This window comes from Podarcis erhardii, assembly GCF_964252035.2.
Source record: "Podarcis erhardii genome assembly, chromosome: 8".
Classification (NCBI taxonomy): Eukaryota; Metazoa; Chordata; class Lepidosauria; order Squamata; family Lacertidae; genus Podarcis; species Podarcis erhardii.
In genome coordinates this window covers 38,856,920-38,883,594 of record NC_138499.1, presented here as the reverse complement: position 1 = coordinate 38,883,594, position 26,675 = coordinate 38,856,920, and the positions used below count along the sequence as shown (strand labels likewise).

The 26,675-nt window shown below is 39.6% G+C and overlaps 2 protein-coding genes and 1 long non-coding RNA gene across 5 annotated transcripts in view; 1 reads left to right on the top strand and 2 right to left on the bottom strand.

The window, feature by feature from the left end:
* Nucleotides 1-26,675, bottom strand: part of LOC309348882 (DGAT1/2-independent enzyme synthesizing storage lipids-like) — a 109,276-nt gene that overhangs the window by 15,687 nt on the left and 66,914 nt on the right. For both annotated transcript variants that reach the window (XR_014159579.1, XM_081874680.1), the window contains exon 8: nt 4,938-5,062. Coding sequence is in view for 1 of the 2 variants with exons in the window: in XM_081874680.1 (XP_081730806.1) it covers nt 4,958-5,062 (105 nt within the window). In the remaining variant the exon portion in view is untranslated. The remainder of the gene's footprint in view (nt 1-4,937; nt 5,063-26,675) is intronic.
* LOC309348879 (DGAT1/2-independent enzyme synthesizing storage lipids-like) overlaps nt 1-26,675 on the bottom strand; it is an 89,570-nt gene that overhangs the window by 40,259 nt on the left and 22,636 nt on the right. Inside the window, exon 1 of one of the 2 annotated variants that reach the window (XM_081874673.1) lies at nt 25,289-25,364. The exons of the other annotated variant lie outside the window; for it this stretch is intronic. The gene's annotated coding sequence lies outside the window, so the exon portion shown is untranslated. Of the gene's footprint in view, nt 1-25,288; nt 25,365-26,675 lie in introns of those variants that run through there. 2 annotated transcript variants of the gene reach the window in all.
* LOC309349080 overlaps nt 2,621-26,675 on the top strand; it is a 95,315-nt gene continuing 71,260 nt past the window's right edge. The window contains exons 1-2 of the long non-coding RNA XR_014159675.1: nt 2,621-4,454; nt 4,571-4,676. This is a non-coding gene — a long non-coding RNA (uncharacterized lncRNA). The remainder of the gene's footprint in view (nt 4,455-4,570; nt 4,677-26,675) is intronic.

Here is a 26,675-nt window from a genome sequence, read left to right as displayed (position 1 = left end):
TTCCTATTGTGAAGAGCCTCCACTTCAGGCCTCCCCCAGAATGCCCCATTGGGGGGACTTCTGCTGGGTGGTGCTGAGAAACCAGAGGCACTTAGCCCACCCATAGAAAAGTAAGCTCTTTGCTGCTTGGGTGCTGCTGGCCTCATTGGCATGAATGTAACCAAGCAGTCAAGATAGGACACTCCTGGCCTTGTCAACCATCTGTATAATGGTGCTAATACTCTGAGGATCTTGAAGGAAGATAAGGTGGATATCTGCAACTAAGAAATGTCCCCTCCAGCAGATACACCAGCCCCAAGAACGGGCAGGGCGGGTTCATTTGTGATCCAAATCTCTCCCTCAGTAAGTACCATTTATTTATTTATTTATTACCGTTTATTTACATTTGTTTGTTTGTTTGTTTGTTAGATTTGTTAGTTGCTTTATCTTTTTTTAAAAAAAAATTATTACTTTTAAAGCTTACAAAAAAGAAAAGGAAAAAAGAAGACAAAAGAAAAAAAAGAACAAAAAAGAGAAAAAACAATACAATACATAAATAATACAAAACACAACCTTAACACATTAAACTAACACAATAAACTAAACCAAACCAAACAAAAACAATTTAAAAACATACATCACACCTTTTCCATATTCTATCTTTCATTCCCTTGTATCATTGACCTCCTCTCACCTCCCTCTTTGTATTCCACTTCCATTAATTGTTTCAGCAGTTCCTTTCCATCTTTCTCTATTTTCTATCATATAAAATGTCTTAACATATTTTTAATCTTATTTCCATTAAAATTAGTATACTTATTTAAGCTTAACTCCTTATAGCATTTCAGCTAAAGCCATAAAATTTCCTTCCAACATTTTTCTATCACTCATTAATTTTACAATATTTCTATATATAGACTTTAAATTTCCAATCTTCTTCCACCTTCTCCTTTCCTCAGTCTCGGACTCTACCAGCCACTTCCGTCAACTCCATGCAGTCCATCAACCTGGAGATCTTATGTCCGAGCCTCTTAACTCTTTTCCACGTCCCTTCTGCCAGTCTTCTTCATATTCTTTGATGTTAAAGAGCAGATCTCGGGGAAACTCCAATCCAACGATACTTTTATTCCTTCTCGACAGGTCAGCCAGATTTCCATAATTAAAACTAGGATCCATAAAGTATTTCCGGGCATGTTTCAAAATTCCTCCAAATCCAAAGGCCCCCAGAACTCCAATCTCCTCCTGACCCAAGTCTATATTCCAAAAGTCAGTTAATCCCTGCATAGAGTTTCCTGCTTGGCAGGGGGTTGGACTCGATGGCCCTTGTGGTCTCTTCCAACTCTATGATTCTATGATTCTATGATTCTAGAGGGATCTTTCCAACTTTCCTTTTCTAGTCCAGGCCAGGCTCCGATCTTCACAATCTGACTTTTTCTAGTCTCAATCATAAAGGGCCTCAACTTGTAGTCCTCAATTTGCCTCTGTAAGGCTAAGGCTCCCCCTTGTATTACTTTAGGTTTGACAACAGCAACTTTCTCCTTTTCCTTTTCCACAATTTGTCCTGTTGAAATAGATTCCTTTGCCAAATCCTGAATAATTTTTGTATTAGTGCTCACTTTTGGTTCCAAAATGTCAATTTTAGTAGTCATAGCATCCATCTTTTTATGAAGCTGTTCCAACAAGTGGCTTATCTTAGAAAATGCAGTCCATAAGGCTTCTCCTGTCGACATTCTTGAATATCCAAGGTCAATCTCTAGTTCTCACAGTTCTTATCAAGCAGCTGGAGATTTCCCAGCTCCACTCTTGTAACAGTTTCAAAAGCTCCCTCTAGAGGGGAACAGTCTCCACTTGTATCAATCTTTTCCAACACAGATGAAAAAGTAAAGATAGTTTCAATTTTCAGATACTTTTCCTCCCTTTTAAACGCAGAAGCGGACAATGGAAACAATATATTTCTCTTATTTAACTAACTGTCAACATCCGTTCTCTTCACTGTCAATGAACTCTCCCGAAACGTCAATCACTGGGAGCCCGTTCCCAGGTTCAGAGCAGTGGTAATTTAATTTTAATCACTCTCTCCTGCAGGATACACAGTCCAAAATTTCCCCCCTCTTCTGCTTCCAAGGGGGGTCTAATAATTTCAACTGATGGAATTTAATCCTTTGCATAAGGCTTTCCGAGACCTTAACTTGTAAGCTCTTTGCTTCAGTCTATTTACAAAAGGGGAAGGCGGACTTCCTGTTTTGAACCTTCCCCGTTCGATGCCAAATTAAGATATTTAAAGATCCAATTTTCCATTTTACTCACGGGGTTGTTGTTTAAAATCCAATTGTCCACAAGAAAAAGTCAGCGCTCTCCGGCAACAGCAATGCGGCTTCACTCCATGAAAGAACCGGTCTATTCAAACCACCGTGCCGCTCACCCCACGTCGCTCTGGATCCACAAAACAGGGTTTCCCCGTGAGTAGGGGAGGCGCAAAAGGTGCCAGCCGAATCCCAGGTTCACAAGCTTCTTCCGCCTGTGATTTCAATGGGTCTCCGCCTTCGCCGTGGCGGTTCAGACCCAACTTTCCACGGAGCAAGTTCCTCCCGATCGGAAGAGCTCAGCCATTGCTGGGGGCACCAACCCGGAAGCCTGTTAGTTGCTTTATCTTGCCCAAGGCAACCCTAAGCGACTTACATTGGCCCAATGTGCATAAACATTCATGCCAAACTATTGGCATGAAAGAAACCACTAGCCCAGGTTCAGATAACATGACAAATTGGACTTTCAATACCTGCTGCATGCTATTGCCCTATAATTTGTTTTTATGGTTTAATGCGATATATAAACCAAGCTATTAATTTCTGTGCCCTCAAGAAAAAATGAGGCTTTTAAACCTCCTACACATTTACCTGGGAGTAAGCTTCCTTTTGCACAGGAGGACTTGCTCCTGAGTAGGGCTGGGTGGTGTTGGGTTTTGAACATCGAGGTTTGGTGTTAAACCCACTTTGACACCTTCTCATCTGGGAAGGTGGAGCACCTTAATGGAGCCCCCACCCCACTGCTGGCTCAGCTCCTGCAATCAGTGGTGGGTTGGGGGCTGTGTAAAACTGCTTGGGTGAGGTGAGGGCAACAGTCTCAGCCAAGCAGTTTAAAGAGGCAGAGGAAGGAGCAACTGTTTCACCTATGCAGCTTGTTTTTCCCTTGGCCAGTATGAGAGCAGACAATGAGGTTTCACTCATCCTTCTGAGTCCCTCTGCCTCCAGCACCCGGCTGCAGCTTGTTTCTCCCTTGGCGCTGGTAGCAGAAGGACTCAGAATGTGGCGGTTTCACCAGCAATATACTGCTGAGTGAAACTGTCATCATAGTCTGCCCCTCATACCAGACCCGGGCGGTGTATTGGTACATTGCCTAGGCCTACATGTGAGTAAATAGCAGAAGTCAGCACTGTGAATGTGTAAGGCCATGGCACCCTGGTGTGACTTGAAGATGCCCCAGAAAAACTAAGAGACATATTGTAGTGGCAACTGTTGCAGGAAACCCCCCCCCCCCAATCATTCAGTTTGTACAAACTCCACACACACTCACACTCACACACTACATACGCTATGCTTCTGTTATAAATTCATAGAAAAGCAACCATACATCGGATTTGCACTCTTCCACTTTTATTTTACTCCATGAAGGAAGGACTACAAAATGGGGAAGGTTTGATACAGGCCACCATAATCCCTTGAGCATACCAGCACATACACAGGAGCCCAGCCCAGTTGCTATGCCAACCCTGATGGTCCTAGACAGAAGACCATCAAGATCACAAAGAACTTGCATATGGGAGTGGATTCAGCACGGACTGGAACAAAGAACAATAATCAGCTCTTCCCTCTGGGGGCAGGAAACTGCAAACTCCCCTCTGTCACCTGGAAAGTACTCATGGGGAGGGGGAAAGGGGGAACCAGCCAGGTGACAGGACACTCAGGACAACCACTCCCTCAACCCCTCCTTTCTGTGATGTATGTATGATGTTTCTGGGGGTGGTCTTGATCTACAGGGTGGCAATTTCAAAAATCTTTATAAGACCTTGCACACCATTTTTATGGGTCCTTCCTCTCTCCTGCAAGTGAGGGGAGCACCCTGTTGCAACAGTTCAATAAAGGCCAAGCCTACAGGCTGCTGTTTTGCTCCAAGTTATCCTGGCTGGTGTCTTTGTTTTTGTCCAAGGGAGCCCTCGGATTTTCCCGTTAACACAACCACATGTTTAAGGTCCCATTTGGCCTTTTTATATCTGGGTTTCTAACCTTGCCCTAGTGAGGGGGCGTGTCAGTTCGTTCTCTCTCTCTCTCTCTCTCTCTCTCTCTCTCTCCAGTAAAAAACTGAAGGAGAAAACAGTCTAAAATTGAGAGTATATGGCCATGGGGAAACTTGGGGGATGGTGGGAATCCAGACTCCATTGCTGAATTCACTCACTTGTGGAATTAACAACCTGGCATAAAGTTTATGAAATACAGAAAAAAGAGATGAAGACAGAAATAGAAAAATACAGTATTTCATAAACTTAATAAAAATATTATAAAAAAAAACAAAACAAAAAAAACAACCTGGCATAAAGTCCTTTTTGGAAATAAAAATGGATAACTAGCAGAAAATGCCTTTTACAAATACAAAAGAATTGTCACTGTTTTAATGCAGCTGATTTATAGGGATTACTCTTTCAAGTGTAACATTATTTCATGTTTCCCATTACACACTTTGATTCTGACTCTAGCAGTGTAAGTCCTCAAAAAGGGGCATTCTGGGAGTCTTGCAGGATAGGGCAAGAAAGGACTTGCACCTCTTCGAAAACTTCTGCATAGACAGGAGGTGCTGAGCTACTGAGCTAGCAATCCTTCCAAATAAGTCATACACAATCCAGTACAATTCTCTGTATGTTTATTTGGTTTTAATTACATAATTATTAAATTTTCCAATTACAGAACTATGGTTTGTTTTATATGGACTAGTTAGTTTTGTCATCCTTATCAAATCGTTCTGAAAGAGCTCTTAATATACTTCCTGGCATTTTTTGGTGTCTATCCCGAAGATTTTCAAGTGCAGTCTTGGTCTGTTGAAAAAACAAAAACAAAGGAATACATTATGTTATAGCTAAAGGAATAGGAAAAAGCTAAAGGAGTCAGACCCAGTAGCATTTAAAAAATCCCATTTTTTCCAGCTAAAGAAGCACAATATGTAATTTCTTTCTGGGATCAGAAGTAAGGGCAGATAAGGATTTTTAGCTAATTGTGGGAGGAAACCATCTCTCCAGATCCTAAGGAATATGCAACTGGCTCCCCAGCAAAGGATAGGGAGGAAATTACTGTCTCCTTGCATATTGAACCTTGAGCATGAACCCATAATGCTCACCCAGACCCTGCTCTGCAGTGTTCAGCCAAAATGCATGTACCAGGCCTAAGAGGAACTATGCGAGTCCTACTAGGCATACTGCCTTGGCAGGTCCCTAAAGGGCACCCTTAACACAATAATGCCTCAGTAAAGCTGATCTTTCTCTCCACAACTTTCTCATCTGTACAGATTTAACGCGGTAGGAGCAAACAAACCACACCACTGTCAAATGACAATGACTGCATCCTAACAATGTGAAATAAAAGGAAGGAACCACAGGACAACCAAGGATTCAACCCCCACACACCCGCAAAAATAAATTACTTCTCCGCCCCTTCAAACAAGCAACCAAAAGCCGGAACTAGATGTGGGGAGGGAGAGGGTGAAGCAAGAATGAAAGCAGAAAGTTCTTGGGGGAGACGAGAGCAACCATGAATATTAAGGGTCTGGAAAGGAAACCTTATGAGCAAGAGTGAAAGAAGCTGGGTATTTTCAGCCTGAAAAAGAGGGGACTGAGAAGAGTTATGACAGCCATTTCAAATATCTTAAGGGTTGTCACATGGAAGATGGAGTAAGCTTATTTTCACCTGCTCTGCTGGGTAGGACTCAAACCAATGCCTTATAATCATCATCATCATCATCATCATCATTTTTTTAATTTATACTCCACCCATATGACAGGGTTCCATAGCCACTCTTCAAGTTGCAAGTAAGGAAATTCCAACTCAACATCAGGAAGAGCTTTCTGACAGTGAGAGCTGTTTTGACAGTTCAACAGTCTCCCCTGAGAGGTTGTGAAGGTGTTTAATAATAATAACAATAATAATAATTTATTTGTATCCTGCCATCCATGGCCAAAGCTGGGCTCAGAGCGGCTCACATTATATAAGACAATATGCATAAAACCAAGCGATCAATAAATTAAGATACATCCCACAATTAATTCAAACAAATTAAAATTAAAACTGGACAAGTGGAAATCTTCAGGGTAAAATTGAAAGCGGTTACCAACTGTAACCACTGATTTCCACTGATATTATAAGCACCTTTGAGTGGGCTGGGAACCTCCTTCATGCTCCCCCCCCCCAAAGATCTTTATTGAAACTTAACATATACACATAATAACCAAAATTCCCAATGATTCCCTCACATAAAATATAATATCTAAATTACAACAGATGCATAATTATACACTTAATTATAAAACCCACCACCCACCCTCTACTTCACTCCACAGCAATTCCACTTCTTTATATTTCTTTCTACCTTTTTTTCCTTGCATTGTAGAATAAATTATTTTTGTTAAATTCTGATTTTTCCTTCTTTCTTTATTGGTTTTGTTATTGCTTACATTTTTATTCTAGCCTATTAGCATGTCATTTTTAGAACAATATTTTGACATACAATCTTCAAAATACTTCCACTCCATTCTTAACTTTTGATTTGAATGATATCTTATAATTGAAGTTAATTTTGCCAATTCTATATACTCACTTAATCCACTCTTCCTTTGTTGGTGTGTCCTGAGATTTCCATTTAGTGGCAATCACTACCCTGGCAGCTGTTGTTGCATAGAATTTTTTATTTTTTCATATGTGGTATGTCTTTGCCTACCACTCCTAACAGATAAGCTTCAGGATTTTTTATCAAGGGTTTTTTAAGCATTTCCTTAAGTTCCGCATGTATTAGTCCCCAAAACTTCTTTATTTCCTTGCAACCCCACCACATATGAATTATCGTCCCAGGTTCTTTGTTACATTTCCAACAAAGGTTGGATTTTAATTATAAATTAAATACCACCTGTAAAACATTTAAACAAAATTTTTCCTTTATCGTATAGCAGGTGGTAAAGCGGACATTCTCACACAAGAGTTTCTCCCATTGTTCTAAATATATAGTGTGGCTGATATCTTTTACCCATTTGGCCATTGTTCCTTTTACCTCTTCATCCATCAAATCATAGTCCAATAATAGAGTGTAAATTTTCAATAATTATTTCCTATTGTTTTGTAATATAATGGTGCTAAATAGCAATTTAATTGTTCTTTGGCGAAACCTTTTCTTTGATCTGCATTAAACACACTTTTTAATTGTATATATTGTCAATTATCCATCCCATATTGTTTTAATTCTTCATATGTTTTTAATTTTAACTTTCCTTGGTCTTCTTCCAGTATTTGTATATATGTTGCCCAGTTCGGATTCATACTGAGTTTTTTAACTGCATGGGCTTCTAATGGAGAGATCCATAAAGGGACTTGTGGCTCTAATACCTGTTTATATTTATTCCAAACTTTCAACAACAAATTTCTGCGTATATGATTTTTGAAGCCATTATGTGCCATTATGTATAATTTTAAATTCGCTAATGCGAGTCCTCCTCTCTCCCTTTTATCTGTTAATAGTTTATACTTTATGCGTGGTTTTTCGGTTTGCCATATGAATTTTGTTAGATATTTTCTCCATTCATCAAAACAATTTTCTTTAATTATTATTGGTATTGTTTGGAACATATATATCATTTTGGGTAAATCATTCATTTTAATTATAGATATTCTCCCCATTAATGTCAGCTTTAATCTACTCCAGGTTTCTAGATCTCTTCTAATTTCCTTCCAGGCTTTTTCATAATTGTTTCCAAATAGATTAATATTTTTCATCGTCATTTCTATACCTAAATATTTTGCTTTTGTTTTGTAACAATTTCCAAACCTAATTTCCTCTGTAATTTGTTCTTTTCTAATTCCTGTATGTTTTTTACCATAAGTTTTGTTTTTGACATATTTATCTTGAAGCCTGCTACTTTCCCGAACTCATTCATTATCCTCAATGCTTTCATTAAACTGCTTTCTGACTCCTCGGTTGTTAATATAATATCGTCCGCAAAAGCTTTAATTTTGAAAACATCCTTGCCTAATGTAATTCCCTTTATCTCTTTTTCTTTATTTTTCATGCTTGTTCTTATACAAGGAGAAAATGAGTCAGACGGAACCCTGACCAAAGGCCTGACAGAACAGCTCCGTCTTGCAGGCCCTGCAGAAAGATGTCAAATCCCGCAGGGCTCTAGTCACTTGTGAGAGAGCGTTCCACCAGGCCGGGGCCACGGCCAAAAAGGCCCTGGCTCTGGTCGAGGCCAGTCTGATCTCCCTGGGGCCCAAAATCTTTAGGATGTTGCTATTTGCAGACCGCAAGGTCCTCCGTGGGGCATACCAAGAGAGGCGGTCCCATAGGTACAAGGTTAAGCAGAGGCTGGATGGCCATCTGTCATGGATGCTTTAGTTAATATTCCTTCATTGCAGAGGAGTAGACTAGATGACCCTTGGGTCCCTTTCAACTCTAAGATTCTATGATTCTATATCTAAAAATGTGTTGGGGATTCAAAGTTGGTAGCTCAGAGGGCATTTAATTAGTCTCAACAAGTTAAGCAGAGGAAAAGCTGATATCAATATAATGCACAAAATCAATATAATGCACAAAAATATATATTCTAAAGCCTAGCTCTGGGTCATACAGAATGAGAAGCCATTTTTCACCTTCTCACCCCTTGCTTTTTCCTGTTAGACCTATTGCAGTCGTTAAGAGTCGTCAACAGGCTCATCGCAGCTATCTGCCAATCACCCATTCCCACCACCCTTCTGAGTAATACCCCTCCCCACCTTCTCACTATATAGAAAGGTCCGGTGACTTCTGTTTCAGTGTATCTGAAGAAGTGTGCATGCACACGAAAGCTCATACCTAGAACTAACTCAGTTGGTCTTTAAGGTGCTACTGGAAGGAATTTTTTTATTTTGTTTTGACCATGACAGACCAACACGGCTACCTATCTGTAAGCATAAAAGCTGTTTGAACCCAAGTCTCCGCCAATGTTCCCTGCGCGGAACGCATCTGCGCAGGTAAGGGGACGGCAAGGGCGTGCCAGCGCTCTCTCCGCTGGTCTCGGTTGAAGGGTCTCGGAGCCCTGACACCGATTCCTCCATCTCCCTCTCCTCTCTATTGGTGTCACGCTGAATTCCTTCCCCCCGACTGGTTCCCTCTCCGGCATCGCTCTGGAGCCCTGCCTCCGCTTTTCTCTCTGATGTCAGTTCCCTGACAGTTACTATTAAAAAAACTAGAAGAGGCCATACTTCCAACCCTGGCCAACAAACTCGGCAGGATGTTAACCTGGTTAATAAAGAAAAGGCAAAAAGATAAAATTATAGGTAAAATAATAGATCAAGGGGAAGAGATAGTAGACCCAGAAAAAATAAAACAGTGCTTTGTAAATTATTATAAAAAACTGTACAAATCAGAAGATAAAGATGAGAATAAAATAAATGATTATCTACAACAAAACAAATTACTGGTAATATTAGAAGAGGAACATAGATATTTAAATTCAACTATCAAAATAGAAGAAATACTACAAGTAATAAAAAAAAAAAAAAGTTGGGGAATCTCTGGGCCAAGATTGAATTTCAATTAGTTACAATTAAAAAAACTTTAGAAGAGGCCATACTTCCAACCCTGAAAAAGATTATGAGCAATATATTAGAGAATGGGAAGATACCAGAGTCATGGAAAGAAGCCTTAAAAACCTTGATCCCGAAACAAGGAGCAGATCTGATGAATACCAAAAACTATAGACCAATTTCATTACTAAATTTGGATTACAAATTTTTTACAGGAATACTTGCAAACAGATTAAAAAATATATTAAATAGACTAATTAACGAAGACCGGGCTGGCTTCCTCCCGGGAAGACAAATATATACCGTAACAATACAAGAACAATTATCAGTTTATTAGAATATTTGGGGGTAAGTGGGAATAAAAGATCAGCAATGATGTTAGTGGACACTGAAAATGCATTTGATCATGTATCATTGGATTTCTTGTTGAACACCATTGATGCAATGAAATTAGGAAATAAAATATATTGCGGAATCAAGGCAATATATGATAACCAGAAAGCAAAATTAATCATAAATAATGAACTAACGAAAACATTTAACATTGAATAAGGGAATAGACAAGGCTGTCCATTCTCACCACTTTTATTTATCACCATATTAGAAACATTAGTAACAGCTATAAGGAAAGAACCAAAAATAAAAGGTATTTATTTGGGCAACAGATTTTATAAACTCAAAGCCTTTGCAGATTACATCATCATAACCACCGAGAACCCAATAGAGAGCATATTAGAAACACTGATAAAAATGGATGAATTCAGGAGTCTCAGCTTTAAACTAAACAAAGAAAAAACAAAATTATTAGTGAAAAACATGTGTGAAGAAGAAAAAAGAGGATTGTAAACTAGAACAGCATTAAAAATAACAAATAAGGTGAAATACCTAGGCATCTGGATCACAACAAAAAATATAAACCTCTACAATTACAATTATGTAAAAAAATGGAAAGAAATAAAAAAAGATTTGGAGATTTGGGGGAGGTTAAATCTGTCACTGTGGGGCAAGATGTCCATAATTAAAATGACAGTGCTACCAAAGATGTTATTCCAATTCCAAACATTACCAATAATCAGTGGAGTTAAATGTTTTAAAGAGTGGCAAAATTCATTTGGCAGGGTAAAAAACCTGGAATAAAATTACTAAGAGATTAGAGACAGACGTGGATTTGCAGTTCCAAAAGTAAAAGGAGTGATACTAAAGTAGGTGCAAGATCTGGGTTATCCTATAGAATCACAAAAATGGGAAGACCTGTGGAGAAAGAATCTAAGATTCACAGCATGTTACGTAATTAAAGAAAAGTTTATGAAAATGCAATTTAGACTGTATTTAACCCCTTCAAAATTAGCCAAAATGACTAAAAATTATGATAATAAATTTTGGAGATGCAAATTATATGAGGGAACCTTTTTCCATATGTGTCCAGGAATCAAAAAATATGGGACACGACCTACGAGGAATTAACAAAAATATCAAAATTTACATTACAAAAAACCTCAGAAGCATTCTTACTAGGGATCTTAACAAATAACATTCCAAAAGAAAGCAAGAGAATATTCCTCTACACAGTGACTGCATCTAGACTGCTAGTAGCTAAGTATTGGAAGAGTGAATTTATCCCATCAAGAGAGGAATGGCAGTTAAAACTCTGCGAGTACTTGGAACTCACGAAAATGACGGAATCAATAAGAAACAAATCAGCAGACAAAGTCAAAAAAGAATGGGAATGTTTCCACAATTATTTAATGAAACAAGGTTATACTACTAAGACTTGGTTGTGTCTTGAATAACTCTGCAAATAGTGACATACTGTTTCCTCATACCAAGATTTGGATAAAATATTAAATACAAGGGGGAAAGTAAGCTACTGCAAATTGAAATCATAATGAGGCAGAAGGAAGGCAACATCAGTAACAAATAAGTAAAGAGATTCAACCCATACTGAAGGTCACTATATATAAGAAATACTATTATAGGGTTGAATTATAGCAAATAGAATTTTTTTAGGAAAGAGGTCTTAAGGCAGTCTAAGTTATTATTTCGATAGAGTTAAACTTTGCTTAATTTTTGTTCGTTTATTTTTCTTTCTTTTTTTATATCCTTTTCTATTCTATGTACGTTCATATGTATGCTTTCCCCTTTTTCCCTTTTCTTTTTTCTTTTTTTTCCAGGCAGGTTATTAAAGTATTTATTTGTTAACTATAGTTACAGGTAGGTAGCCGTGTTGATCTGCTGTATTTGTTAACTATGTATTTAAATGTTTTTTGGGGGGGGGATTTCTATAAAAATATTCTGAAAGAATGAGACCCCATATTAAATTTGAAATTAGTTGGCATTTTGAGAGTAGGTAGGAAATAGATATTCATTTTTTAAAAAACACCATTGTATATTATTAAAATATATTTTGCCTGAAATTAGATATCTTGATCAACCAAGGAACATAATAAATTTAACTCACTTGTATTTCCAAAGGTCCTGAATGCTTCAGAATCATTTTGTGCAAATATAGGGATGATGGGCTAAAAGAATAAAATAGGAAATAAACAATAACAGAAAGGTTAATTACTAGTTAATTACTTCCCCCCAACCGTTAATTTTTGTTAAAGACCAGAAGGAATGATTCACATTTGGCATTATAATGACAAGCCAGACGTGATTGGCTTCAGAATTCCTGACAGATCTATTCAAATATCTCAGATGAAGAAAATTCACAAGCTGTCCCCCAGATTTTGAGGAATTGAAGAGAGTAAGAAGAAAAAAGTTGTTTTTCTTATTAAACGTTATTGATTTCAGTAGCTTTTTTTAAAAGCAGGGGTGGGAAATACTTGGAACTCCAGATATCATTTGACCCTGAAACAGGATATTTTCCATCCTCGGCCATGGAGGATGCTAAATCAAGGATGTCAACACAGTATGTCATATCCAGGACATACACAATTAGTGAGGACAATGCAAATTGCCCAAAGATCACTCACCACTTTTGCCTCCAAAGCTAGCCGAGCAAAACCTGTGTGGTTACCCCACATTAAACTGTAGTCTTTACTAAAATATGCTTCTCTAGCTCCACCAGGGGCAATGCCCAGTAAATGGCCTTTCTTCAGAATTTCCACACATTCAGCTTTCTTGAAATCTCTCAATAAGAGCACATCACAAAGGATCTTTGTCCCTAAAAGAAAGCCCCAAATAGAAAAATGCATTTTATATAGCTCTCATTTAGGAAATAGTGTGAATACTATACAAGTGTCTTTATTCCAAAGATTACTGATCAACTAGGATTTCATGGAATGGGGACTTTATGCTAGTTCCCCTTTTGCTCACATGTTCTGGCTCATAGAGTGAGGCTGAGTGCTGAGGTGACCACCTTTTGGAGAAATGTTCCTCAAGTCAAGTCTCTAGTACAATAGGTTGATATTCAAGTTTGCATCATGATAAAAATATAGTCCAGGAATCACCAAACTCGGCCCTCCAGCGGTGTTGGGACTACAACTCCCAGTGGTCAGGGATGATGGGCATTGTAGTCCCAAAACAGCTGGAGGGCCGAGTTTGGGGGTGCCTGATACACCCCATATTGCCTTGACGGACAATCTTCAATCTTCAATCCCTATTTGATGCTTGGGTTTTGGATACAGTGGACATTCACACATAGACAGACAGACAGACAGACAGACAGAGAGAGAGAGAGAGAGAGAGAACAGAGAGGAACCTAGGCTGGTGGAAACCTGCCTCCACCAACAGAAGCCCATCTTTTCACCCAGACGGGGGTTAGATGCTCCATTAATTTACCCAGTGGAATGCCCCCCAACATAACTCTCTGTGCTACTGGGCCTGTTTGGGCTCTCACCTCACTTCTTTTGCTATATTTTTAAAATTGACCTATGTGTGGTGTCATAGTTTCCTAGTGTGGCTGCTGTTTGCATGCAGGGGAAGATGATGTGGGGGGGTTGGCAGTGGAGGTTCCATGAACACTGTGTGGAAAGGATGCCACAAGTGTTTGCTTGCAGTGTCACGTGGGGGCATAAAAGCTGTGCGTGAGAGTGCTTGATTGTCCATGTGTTTGGGGGAGGCATACTTCCTGGGATCACTGCACATTGCTTAATAGGTTGGAGTTGCTGTGAAAGCCATGGGCATGTACGTGTGCTTCTGCCCTTTTCCTTAGCTGTAGCCCCACCGCATCCCAGTTGCCACGAAGTGTGTTTGAATACAGTGAATTTTTCACAGGAAGCTTGCTAGTGAACATACTCCCGTGTAGTTTCCCATATTTTGCATTGTTCTTCCCCAGTAAGACACTTCCATCTTTATTAATGACTGATTTTTGGGCCCAACAGGACCAGACTGGGTCTGCCCTAACAGCCCATGACCTAGCTGACCTACTGTTGGAGCTCTGGGGACTGATCAGTGTAAATGTCTTGTTGTTTCCTGTAGCTGTCTTTTCGTCTCCTGATTACCCTGAAATTACGGTGTAGCACCCTGCTTGTGGTTAACGCTTAGCTGGAATGAAATATTCAACGCAGCAATAGAGAAATTAAAATAATAATTTATTTGTCAGACAAATAAATGATAGGCACAGTGGTATATGGTTACCAAAGCTCTGCCCACCCCAGCCCTGATGGCCAGCACTTATATTTCCTCAGCCCAGCCCCCTTGCTCCTCCTTTGGCTGCCTCTGTCCAATCAGCCTGGTTGAAATTCCTATTGGCTGTTTGCTAGAACCAATCATAAAAGATACACCCATTTCCTATTACCTTTTATGGGAGACAAAGAGCTATATTTCCTTCTATCCATAAATGGCAGACAAGTAGCCATATATCTTACATTTGCCTCGACAAGGCACCTTAATTACCAAATCACCTTTTGCCCCTGTTGCCCCTGCATTCCAAAACAAATGGCTAAAACAGATGGCTCATGGTATTAAATTCTATCTAAACAGAGATCTTGGGTTCACATTCTCACACACCATCAATGAAATAAGAATCTAACGTAAGAATCTAACATTTCTTACTTTCTAAATCCTTTGCATAATTATATTAAGCCAACAAATCTCATACATAACATAGATAGTTTTTTAGAAGAAAAGGCCTTTGCAAAGTAAAGAGGAACTCAGTAAAAAACAGCTTCAAAAGAAGCCTCTTCAGTTTACACCCCCCCTTTCCCAGCCAGCTGCTTTTCCCATTAGCTCTTCCCAAAATTTATTGCCCTTAGGAAAATATGACTAGAGTCTGATGAGAGGCACATGGTATTATTTTCTGTTAAACAATAAATCTTACTATTTACCAACTCTTAATTAGTGTTTTTGCAGCTTGATTGTATTCTGTAATTTGTAGGGTCAGTGTAACATTTGCTCCCAGCCTGTATTTCCCTTTTACAACTTTGAGAAACTTGTCTCCTGTTACTGCTATAAATCAGGGGGGCCCTTGAGCAGGAAGATAAACAACTGCCAGAGTACTTAGCCAGCTGGTTTCTGCCTGGCATGAAACATACAAACATTTGCAAATATATCTTTAAGCTCATTTTAAAATACAGGCCTTGATCAGATGCCTCAATGGTACTTAGGCCTAGAAAAGACAGAGGGTCCTCAACTGAGCCTTCCAGAACAAAGTTGGATCCAGAAGCCCTTCAAACGGCAAACCCGCTCCTTCAAGGGGAGTGCAAACCTATCCAGAACAAGCAACTGACCAATTTGTCGGACATTGCAAGATCCAAGCTCAACTTCTTTTTCCTCATCCATTTCACCACTGCGTCCAGGCAATGGCTCACAGAATGCACAGGTTCTCCTGATTCAGATGTGATGGAGAAAGAGAGCTGAGTGTCATCAGCATACTGATGGTACCTCTCCCCAAAACTTCTTCTTTTTTAAAAAATAATTTTTATTAATTTTCATAAACAAAAACACACAAAAAAAACATACACAAACAACACATGACTTCCCCATACCTCCCCTTCACTGCACCCTTGTTTCCAATTTTTTAGCAATCCTTCATTCCATTTTTATATTTAACTTCCCTCAGGTTTTCTTAACTTAAACATTTACAGCTGTAATTCTCTATTTCTTACCCCTTGACATTTTATCAGTCTGAAATTTTACAGCAGTTCTTAAGATATATTTTGAATTTTTCCCAGTCCTCTTCCACTGTCTCTCTCCTCTGATCACGGATTCTGCCGGTCATCTCTGCCAGTCCCATAAATTCAGTCACCTTCGTCTGCCATTCTTCCAGAGTAGGTAATTCTTGCATCTTCCAATACTTTGCCAAAAGGATTCTTGCTGCTGTAGTTGCATACATAAAAAATGTCCTATCTTTCTTTGGTACCAATTGGCCGACCATGCCCAAGAGAAAAGCCTCCGGTTTCTTTGCAAATGTCCACTTAAGGATTTTCTTAATTTCATTATAGATCATTTCCCAGTAGGCCTTAATCTTTGGGCAGATCCACCAAAGGTGGTAGAAAGTTCCTTCACATTCGTTACATTTCCAGCATTTATTATTGGGCAAATGGTATATCTTTGCAAGCTTGACTGGGGTCATGTACCACCTATAGATCATTTTCATTATGTTTTCTTTCAAGGCACTACATGCCGTAAATTTAAGGCCTGTGGTCCATAACTGTTCCCAGTCAGCAAACATAATATCATGACCTAAGTCTTGTGCCCATTTGATCATAGCTGATTTAACCGTTTCATCCTGTGTATTCCATTTCAGCAACAAGTTGTACATTTTAGACAGATTCTTAGTATTGGTCTCTAACAATTCTGTTTCCAATTTTGACCTCTCCTTCTGAAATCCTAGTTTCCTGTCCTGCTTAAAAGTCTCATTTATCTGATAATAATGTAACCAGTCTCGAACCTTGGATTTTAGTTTCTCAAAGCTCTGTAATTTAACCTTTTCACCATCATATTCTATAATTTCACAATATTTTGGCCAATTAGAATCCATGTTAAGTTTTTTCACCGCTCTAGCTTCCATTGGTGACAACCATCTGGGTGTTTTACTTTCCAACAAATCCTTATATCGATTCCAAACATTATACAAAGCTTTCCTGACAATATGATTTTTAAAGCCTTTATAAACCTTTGCCTTGTCATACCATAAATATGCATGCCAGCCAAAATTATTATCATACCCTTCCAGGTCTAAAATGTCTGTATCCTCAAGAAGTAGCCATTGCTTCAACCAGCAGAAAGCTGCTGCTTCATAGTAAAGTCTTAAGTCCGGCAGAGCAAAACCCCCCCTATCTTTTGCATCAGTCAAAATCTTAAATTTTATTCTGGGCTTTTTGCCCTGCCAGACAAATTTGGATATATCTTTCTGCCACTTCTTGAAACAGTCCATCCTATCCAGAATTTGTAATGTCTGAAATAAAAACAACAATCTCGGCAATACATTCATCTTGATAACAGCAATTCGGCCTAACAAGGAGAGTCTCAACCGTCCTAGACCATATGTCAAGATCTTTCTTAACTTCCGACCAACATTTCTCATAATTATCTTTAAATAAATTCACATTCTTAGATGTTAAATTCACCCCCAGATATTTCACTTTTTTTGTTATTTCCAAACCAGTTTCCCTTTGGAAACTATCTTTTTCCCCCGTCATTAAGTTTTTTTCCAGCACCTTTGTCTTCTGTTTATTTAATTTAAAACCTGCCACTTGACCAAATATTTCAATTATTTCTAAAACTCTTTTTGTACTGGCTTCTGGCCTTTGCAGAGTCAAAACCAGGTCATCTGCAAATGCTCTTAACTTATAATGTTTAGCTCCGAGCTGTATTCCTTCAACCAGCTGGTCCCTTCTAATCATATTCAATAACACCTCCAGGACCAATATAAACAATAGAGGGGATAATGGGCATCCCTGTCGTGTCCCTTTTTCTATTGGGATCTCATCCATAACTACACCATTCACGATTAATTTAGCTTTTTGCTCAGAGTATATTGCACCTATACCGTTTTCAAAGTTTTGGCCTACCCCCATCCCTTGGAGATTCCTCTTCATAAAGCTCCAAGAAATATTGTCGAAGGCTTTCTCCGCATCCACAAAAATCAAAACTGCTTTTCTATTTATGTCAGTCTCCAATAGTTCCAAAATGTCTATAATGTTCCTCACATTGTCTGACATATGTCTCCCTGGGAGAAAGCCTGTTTGGTCCTTATGAATCTCCTCTAGCAACACTTTTTTAAATCTTTTTGCTAAAATGTCTGCAAAAAATTTATAATCCACATTTAAGAGTGATATAGGGCGGTAGTTCTTAACTTGATGTTTCTCAGTTTCTGTCTTCGGTATAAGTGAGATGAATGCTTCTTTCCACAATTCGGGAGCCTTTTTCCCCTCCAAGATTTGGTTACAAACTTCTTTCAATGGTTGTATTAGCCATTCCTTCATTGCTTTATAGTATCTCGCAGTCAGCCCGTCTGGTCCTGGTGATTTTCCCAATTGCATATCCTGAATGGCACCCTCTATTTCCTGGTTCGTGATTTTCTCATTTAAAATCCTTTTGTTTTTTTCCGAAATCTTTGACAGTCCATATTTTTTAATAAATTCTTCTATCTCTTGTTCATTTTTTGGCCCTTGTGCATACAGTTTCTTAAAAAAACTTTGAAAGCAATTACTAATTTCATTTGGTTTATTGATAGATTTTCCATCTACCTCGAGAGATGTCACAGTATTCAACTTTTGTCTCTTTTTCAATTGCCATGACAGCAGTTTCCCACATTTATCTGCTGATTCAAAAGTCTTTTGCCTCATTTGTTTTATTTTCCATTCTATTTCTTGGTTCATCAGTTCCATATATTGGGTCTGGTAATACTTTATTTCTCTTAAAATCTCCTGAGATTTAGGTTTTGATCTCAGTTTCTTCTCTCCTTCTTTCATTTGTTTCCAAATTTTTTCCTTCTTCTCATTCTGTTGTTTCCTCTTTATAGAATTCTGCTGGATTAGAAAACCACGCATCACAGCCTTGCTTGCATCCCATATTATTCTTCTTTCCACATCTGTTCTTAGGTTTATCTCGAAGTAGTCTTTCAGTGTCTTTTGGGCCTTTTTATAAATTGCTTCATCTCTAAATAGGGTGTCATTCATTCTCCATCTGAAGGTTCCAGCTGTTGTCAATTTCATTTCCATCTTTACTGCATTGTGGTCAGAGCAAGTTTTTGGGCAGATTTCTGTTTTTTTAACCCTTGGTGCCAGATTACTAGAAATCCATATTTGGTCAATCCTGGTCCATGTCATTTTTGCTTCAGAGAAAAAGGTCCCAGCTCTTTCCAGAGGGTTCCTTGTTCTCCAAATGTCAATCAAGTCCATAGTGTCAGTCAGTTCGAAAAAAGTCTTTGGTAGTCTCCCATCCTTGGAAATTACTTGTCTTTGCGCTTTATCCATGTTTGTGGAGACAACTCCGTTCATATCACCCATCATTATGATTTTAAAGTCCATAAAGTCCATTAAGGTCTCATGCAACTTCTTGAAGAACTCAGCCTTCCCCTCATTAGGTGCATAAATTCCTACAATCAAAATTTTTTCTCCTTGGGTTTGAATTTCCACTGCCAGAAATCTTCCTTGTTCATCCTTAAAAATCATTTTTGGTTCCAATTTTTCCTTAACATAAATCACCACCCCTCTTTTCTTAACTTTATCTGAAGAAATAAATTCCAGTCCTAATCTCTTATTTGTCAGAAGTTTTCTGTGTATCCTGGCAATATGAGTTTCTTGCAAACATATTATGTCTAAATATTCTTTCTTTAATATATGAAACACTTGAGCCCTTTTTCGGGGATGGTTAAGACCATTGCAGTTCCAACTCAGAAGTTGCAGAGACATTTTTGTTACTGGGTATCTTTTCCACCGACTGCTCCAAGTTCTTGTTCCTGATCGGTCGGTGCTGGATTCAATCCAAATGATAAGTTTGCAATATCCGGTATTTCCCTCTCACTCACAGTTCCTTTCTGAAAGTCCTCAAAGTTTCTTTCCAAAAAGTGTTCTTTATCTTGAATTGTTTTTATTTTGATTTTCTTCCCTTTAAAGTTAAAGGACAACCCTTGTGGGAACTCCCACCTGAATGGAATGTTGTTTTGTTTCAATATATCCACTAAATCTTTGAATTGGGTCCTCACCTCCAAAAAATATTTAGGAATATCTTTAAAAATCTGTATTTGGGAGTTCTTAATAATCAAAGCCTTTTGGAAATGTAGGTTCAATATTTTGTCTCTTTCTTCCTTGGATCTCAACGTGATTAAACAATCCCTCGGTTTCTTGCCTTGCTTCCTGCCAATCCGGAAAGCTGTAGTTATTACAAATTCATCTTCTTCTCCTTCTAGCTCATCAGTCCAAAATTCTTGAAACTTGTCTGTGAGAAATTCCCCAAGATTGTCCTCTTCCTCCTCTGGTACCAATCTCAGTTTCAGATTCTTACCTTTCCTCTCCAATTCCATAAGGGCCAAAGTTGCATCATGTTCGTGTACCTTCTTTGCAATAGGCGCAAATTTTCCCTTAGTTTCCTCGGCAGTGCTCTTGGCGATCTCAGCTATTTTCCTTGTTTCCGTACTTTCTTGAATTAAACGATTTATAGAGTCTGTATTAGATGATATTGTCGTTGTGTTCAAGTCCAGTCTTGTTGTCAATTCTGTCAGTTTCTTAGAGTTCTCTGTAGATTGCTTAGTAAGTGCTTCTAAAGATTTATTTATTCTGAGCAGTGCCTGTGTCATAGAATCCATTGATGCTGTTGTTACTTTTTCCTGTGCAGCTGCTGCTCCTGATATGGAGCTTCTTTTTTGAGCCTGCTTTTGAGCCTGTTTTGTTTTGCTTCTTGTTGATATTTCATCCAGTGGAGTGCTCATAACTCAAGGTCGTTCACACAGGAAAATTGCAAGTGGAAAATCCCACTTTCTTTACCTCAATGCAACTGTCTCTCTTTTAGTCCTCTAGAGGGAGAGATTGTATCCAGGCAGGAGTAACAAAACTTCTATTGCCTACTCCCTGCAGCATCCCATAACATAGTGCTACTCCCTGGAATCGGTCCTAAAGATAGGATTGGAACCATGGCAATACAGTGCCCCCAATTCCCATTCCTTAGAGACAGTCCAGGACAATGCCATAATCAATGGCATCAAATGCCTACAAGAGATCACGAAAAAAGAACAAGGTCACATGCCCCTTGTCCCACTTTCTTCAAATTCTGGCATCAGGAGTTGCTGTTGGAATCAAACTGCAGTTGAATATGATGCTGAGGGTGGCAGTGGTTTAGGAGTGATATCCAGGGTCAAATTGTATGCAAAGCATTGTACTTGGTAGGGGTATTATTATGCTGATGAGTTGGGGGGGAGCGTCATCACCTCCCCCAAATGATGAGGGGTAGTTTGTTAAAGGATTCCGGGGGGTGTTGCCTCGTCCAAAACCTATGGAGGCTAGGGCCTAAAGCACGCTCCCGAGCGGTGACCCCTCGGGGAGCGCCTAGGGATGTGCATCTCGGGGGCTCTCCGTTGGTGTTCAATCCCTTCCGGTTTTATCCCGGATAGTCTGATAGGTCCAATGGCTAAAGCCAATACTGCTCTTACCTGTAACCAATAAAGTTGTGGCCATTTGTTGCCCATAAACCTTAAATTCTGGTGTCCTGTGTCTTTATTTTATTCCAACTGGTGGGGGGCGGGAATCGCCACGCAAGCTGGCACTGGGTGTTGTGCACAACCTGATGAGGATGCCAAGCAAACCTTGGCAATTGATACCTCAACTGGACATTTCTTCTACTCTGGCCCCCTGTACCAGGCAGCCATATTTGCCTAATCACCAGGAGTTCAGAGACATCAGGACCACCTCTATGGCCCATCCACTTTAGGACCAAGAGCAGAACAGACCAGATAAATGTAAGCCCATAATACCAGGTGCTCTATTGTTGCTGCTGTCCCTGTGTTCTTTCACTTTGGAAACTCAGCTGTTTCCTGCTGTTTCATTGGTTGCCTTTCGTGGGGCTTTGGGCCTACGAGTTACTTTCTATGTCTAGGGCAGGCCTTGTTGTTCGAGGATGTCCAGTTCGCAGATGGGTTGGTACGCATTCTCCTAAGGCAGTCCAAGATGGGCCAGAAGGCTTTGGCTCCAAGGTCATGATCGAGAGTTGCCATGATGTACCTTTATGCCCTGTGATAGCACTTGCAGCCTATCCGGCCACACGGCCTGTGTGTGGGTCACCTTTTCCTCTCCCAGGATCAATTTGAAGTTTGGACAGTTCTCTGCCCAATTAGCCATAGCTTGTGATCCAGTTCAGTTTGGTTTGCATTCCTTTCGCATAGGTACAGCCACAGCTGCAGCTCTCATGGGCATCCCACCAGATCTGGGACATTGGAAGATGGCAATCTGATGCATTCAAACTTTATATTCACTTTTAAGCAAAGTGCTATATCTAACGTACTGGTTTGTGCTAGTCAAGTCATGTGCCCACGATTCTAGGAACAAGGAGGAAATATTTCTTCCAGTCCTTTACTCTGAGGGAATATTGTCTGTAAACATGGCCATAAAAGTGGAGTGACCTGTTTCCTCCTGCCTAACTGTATATTGATTTGGCTAGTTTAATTTAATTTACAGATCCTTTAGGCTGTTATATAACCTTTTGTCCACAATATTTCATTTCATTTTCACTTCAATACTATGCCCTGAGTCTTCCTTAAGGTGTAGTTTGTGTTGGAAAAACACCCTGGGATCCTCGGATGAAGGACAGTATACAAATTTAAGAAAGACAGAAATGAATTGGAAACAATTATTCATCCTACATTCTGTCTTACTTGCAGGGACTTGGTGAGAAAGAACCTATCCACTAATTTCCTGTTTCACCTGTTGCTGCTATTTTATTTACCTGTGGTTTTTTGCCAGATACACTGTTTTGTATTCTACAGCATTGTTTTATATTTAATAGCATTGTTTCATGTCATATTTGGCACATGTTTTAAGCAAAAAAGCACAATTTTAATTTAAATAATTTACCTGGAAGATTATACAAGAAGTGATGAACTACTGTATGGCACAGTCTTCCTTTCTCTTTATAAGCTTTGCCCACAAAGAAGCAATAGCCGCGAAGCCAAATTGAGTGATGAAAAATAACAATCCCTGGTCCTTTAGGGAGATGTTCCAAGCCAATAACTTCATAACCTGAATATAATACAAATGGCAACAAATAAATATTATGTTGTTGAAAGGTAAATAAAATATCACAATATTTTATTGGAAGAAAACAGTGTGTTTCAGAAGGGGGGAAATGAAATTAAGATCAGTTACAAAGCTCTGCTATGTGTTCCAGCATTCTGGATGCCAGGAGAGCATCCATGAGGGAGGAACAGGACTTTCTCTGTGGTGGTCGCAAAACTAGAGGGGCAGGAGGGGACTTCTCCTCTCCTGGAATATTCATTCCTTGCTTCCTTTTGGATACAGATGGAAACATTTTTGCCCAGTCTTTGAGTTATTTTGCTCTTTTAATCTACTTTATGTGTGTTTGACCCTTTGAGATGATTTAACATGATATCAAACTAAATGTTTTGGAGACTTTTATTTATTTATTTGAAGGGCAGTATTACCCTTCTGTACAGAGCGCTACTTTGGGGAAGAGCTATCTTAGACCAGGAGCACATTTCTTCCCCATCCCTAAGAGCTCCAACCAGACATCTTCAGACCATCTTCTGAATCACTATATACCAAGTAAGAAAGCTGTTTTCCAGACAGATGCACCATTGACCATGTTATAAGTAGCTACAGGGTTTCATCATTGAGGCCCAGGCTTAGTTTTAGTAGTGTATTTCTGATTTATGCTTCAACTCCTAAAGCAACATCAACATACCCTCCTACATTTCACAAATGAAAATAAGCATATCAAATACTACTACTACTAATAATAATAATAATAATAATAATAATAATATAACAATAATAATTGTATTCTTTATACCCCACCCATCAGACTGGGTTGCCTCAGCCACTCTGGGTGGCTTACAACATATATAAAAACATTAAATGTTAAAAAATCTTTTGTATACTTGGCTGCCTTCGCTCATGTGTCGCCTAACTCCCTATCCTCTGACATTTCTCTGATGAAAATAGAAACATCCTGAGGAAAAGCAGGGCATTCCAGGATCAAATCAGAAACCCTGCCAGGATGGCGTCTGTAAATCCGGGACTCTCCCTGGAGAACAGGAATACTTGGAGAGTTTTTAGCAGTCTTCTGGGAGGATATAAGAAGAATCCTGTTGATGAGGCCAAAGGCCTCTATAGCCCACTGTCCTGTTTCCCACAGTGTCCATCTAAAGTAGTAGCCATCAACACAACTTGTGCTGGCAAATACCATAGTTTATGTTTCAGAGCTGCCTTGTGGTTTATCATGCTCAGGAAAATTGCACGCTCAAGGTCTCACTATACAATGTTATATTAATTACATTGGCTGTGTACCCACAACACATTTAAAGACAATCCCTTTCTCTTGCGACAATCCATGAAGCTATTTTTAAAGGGCTTTGCTAATTGCAGCTCTGTGAAGTGCAAGCAACATTCTCCAGGTTTCGGGGGGGGTTAAATATGATTAATATGTATGGTGTTTATGCAGCCACCAACTTACCCTTTCTTCTGTAATACGTCTTGATTTTGTATGTACCTCATAAAATATTTTGTTTTTCCTTACGATGGCTTATTACATATATAAATATCCATGCCTTTGTTTTGATCCTTACAAAGCCAACCAAAACTTGTAGCTCTTATGACACTGAGGTGGGTTCAGAGCTACACTCCTGATGCACTGTGGCAACCATTGTTCCAGTGTTTCAAGTCTGAAATTCTGGTGCTCAGTCCTATGAAAGTATAGGAGCTGATAAGACTGAATTATTGGTATGAAAGAAACCTTTACTCACCATGCCATATCTTTCCATATATATTGAAACAGCGATACATAATGTGCCTTGTCTTGTCCCAAAATTTGCTATAAATATCATTTTCTTGCTGGTTATTCATCTTCTTGTAGATATATAACAGAAATGAGACAGCACAGCAATATATATATATAAATAACCAGTAAGAATAAAGCAAAATGGGAATGATAAATAACCACAGAGGGTGAACCACAGAGTTCAGGCATTCTTCCAAATAAGTAACACAAATCCAGTTTTCCAGCATTTGAGTAAACCAGCTCATTGTTTCCTGATCTGAAGCAAGTGTATGCCAAGAGATGAGAAGAGCTGAAGTGTATGCCAATGAAACAAATATATCAAGTGAAATTTGCCTCAGTTGTGATGGTATCTTTCCCCCCACTGTCTACCTGTAAAACAGAAAATGCAGTACATCAGTTTGAACTGTTAACCCAGAGCATTCATGATTACATGAAATCTAGTTTTCCTCACTGTAACTAGCCAAGCAGTCATATCCCCCCACCCCCCCAGCATTCATCGCTGACATCTACAAAATAAGTAATGTACGACCATCATGTTCTTTGTTGTAAAGCAAGCTGGTTTCATTTCATGGCTGAAGTGTTAAGGAAAGTGGAAAAGGAGTTACTTCTCCATGAGTCAGCAGAAATGGCAGTTGCAGGACTTCGTTAGCCACTAGACTTTGCACTTGCTGTGTGGAGTTTGTGTCAGCACTTACCGTATTTTTAGCCCTATGGGATGCACCGGCCCATAGGACGCACCTAGATTTGGGGAGGGGGAATAAAGGGGGGAATTATTTCCCCCCCCAGGCGTGGGGCTGGGGTGGGGGAAGCCCAAGCTTCCCCCGACCCCAGCTCCCAGAACAGGAAGCTCTCCGCAAGCCCGAGCTTCCCCCGACCCCAGCCCCCAGAACGGGACCCAGAGGCATGCCGAAGCTGCGTGCAGCTTTGGCATCGCTCTGGGAGCTTGTGGGGCTGGGGGAGGGGGAAGCCCTCTGCCAGCCTCCAAACAGGTCGGGAGACAGCGGGATGGCACGCTGTGCCTCCCCGCTGTCCCCCGAGTTTGCAAGGCTAGCGACGGGGAGGAGCTACACGGTTGTTTCCTACATTGAACCTAACCGCTTGACTGAACTTCTTTGGCGCAAACACAACACCCAACAAGGAGGGTGGGGAGAATGGGGAGCGGAAGTTTGGAAGCATTTTGGGATACACTGCAAAGTGGGATTGCAGCTCTGCTGCCAGGTAATAGCAGATGCTGAAGGCCAAACTCTGTTATCACTGCCTCTAGACAATCTTTCCACTTCGATTATTGGGAACCATGCCACAACACCCAGCCATAGCTGTCAAGGTTTCCCTTTTTTTAAGGGAAATTCCCGTATTCCAAATAGGATTCCTCGCAAGAAAAGGGAAAAATTGACAGCTATGCACCCAGCCATCACATTTTTGTCTTCAAATTACTAAGTCATCTGAAGACCCATTGGCTTTACATAGCTGAATTGCATATTTCTGATTCTACTCTATTTTCACTACATCTTGCAATTAAATAGTATATAGAATAGACCCAAAAAATGTGGGTGGTTTTTTTGGGAGTGGGATGCCTGAAATCACAGCTGTTTTGATTCCAATAAGACTTTTGTGCCTATAATAGCCACACGATACGGAATAATTAAATTTCTGTTTCTCAGAGTTGTAATATCTGAAAAAGCTGTAAGTGATTAATTTCCTCTTCCCACATAGCTATGCAAAGGTAAGTGTCACTGTTGGGGTTTATCTTAGATATCTCACTGCTTCCACCAAGATTTTGGTGAGTCTTACGTCAGACTGGATCCTTTCCACACGCCCTTGTCAGGAATTAGGAAGACCTCATCTCTGGTATTAGAAGAATGATAAATTGCAGATGGGGTACTGTTGTGACTAAAACAAACGGTTTTTATCTTGTGTGTATTTGAGGCTACATCCAATGCTCTCCCACTGCTTTTTTGGAGAGCAGTGTACATATGGCATTAGCCACCATCC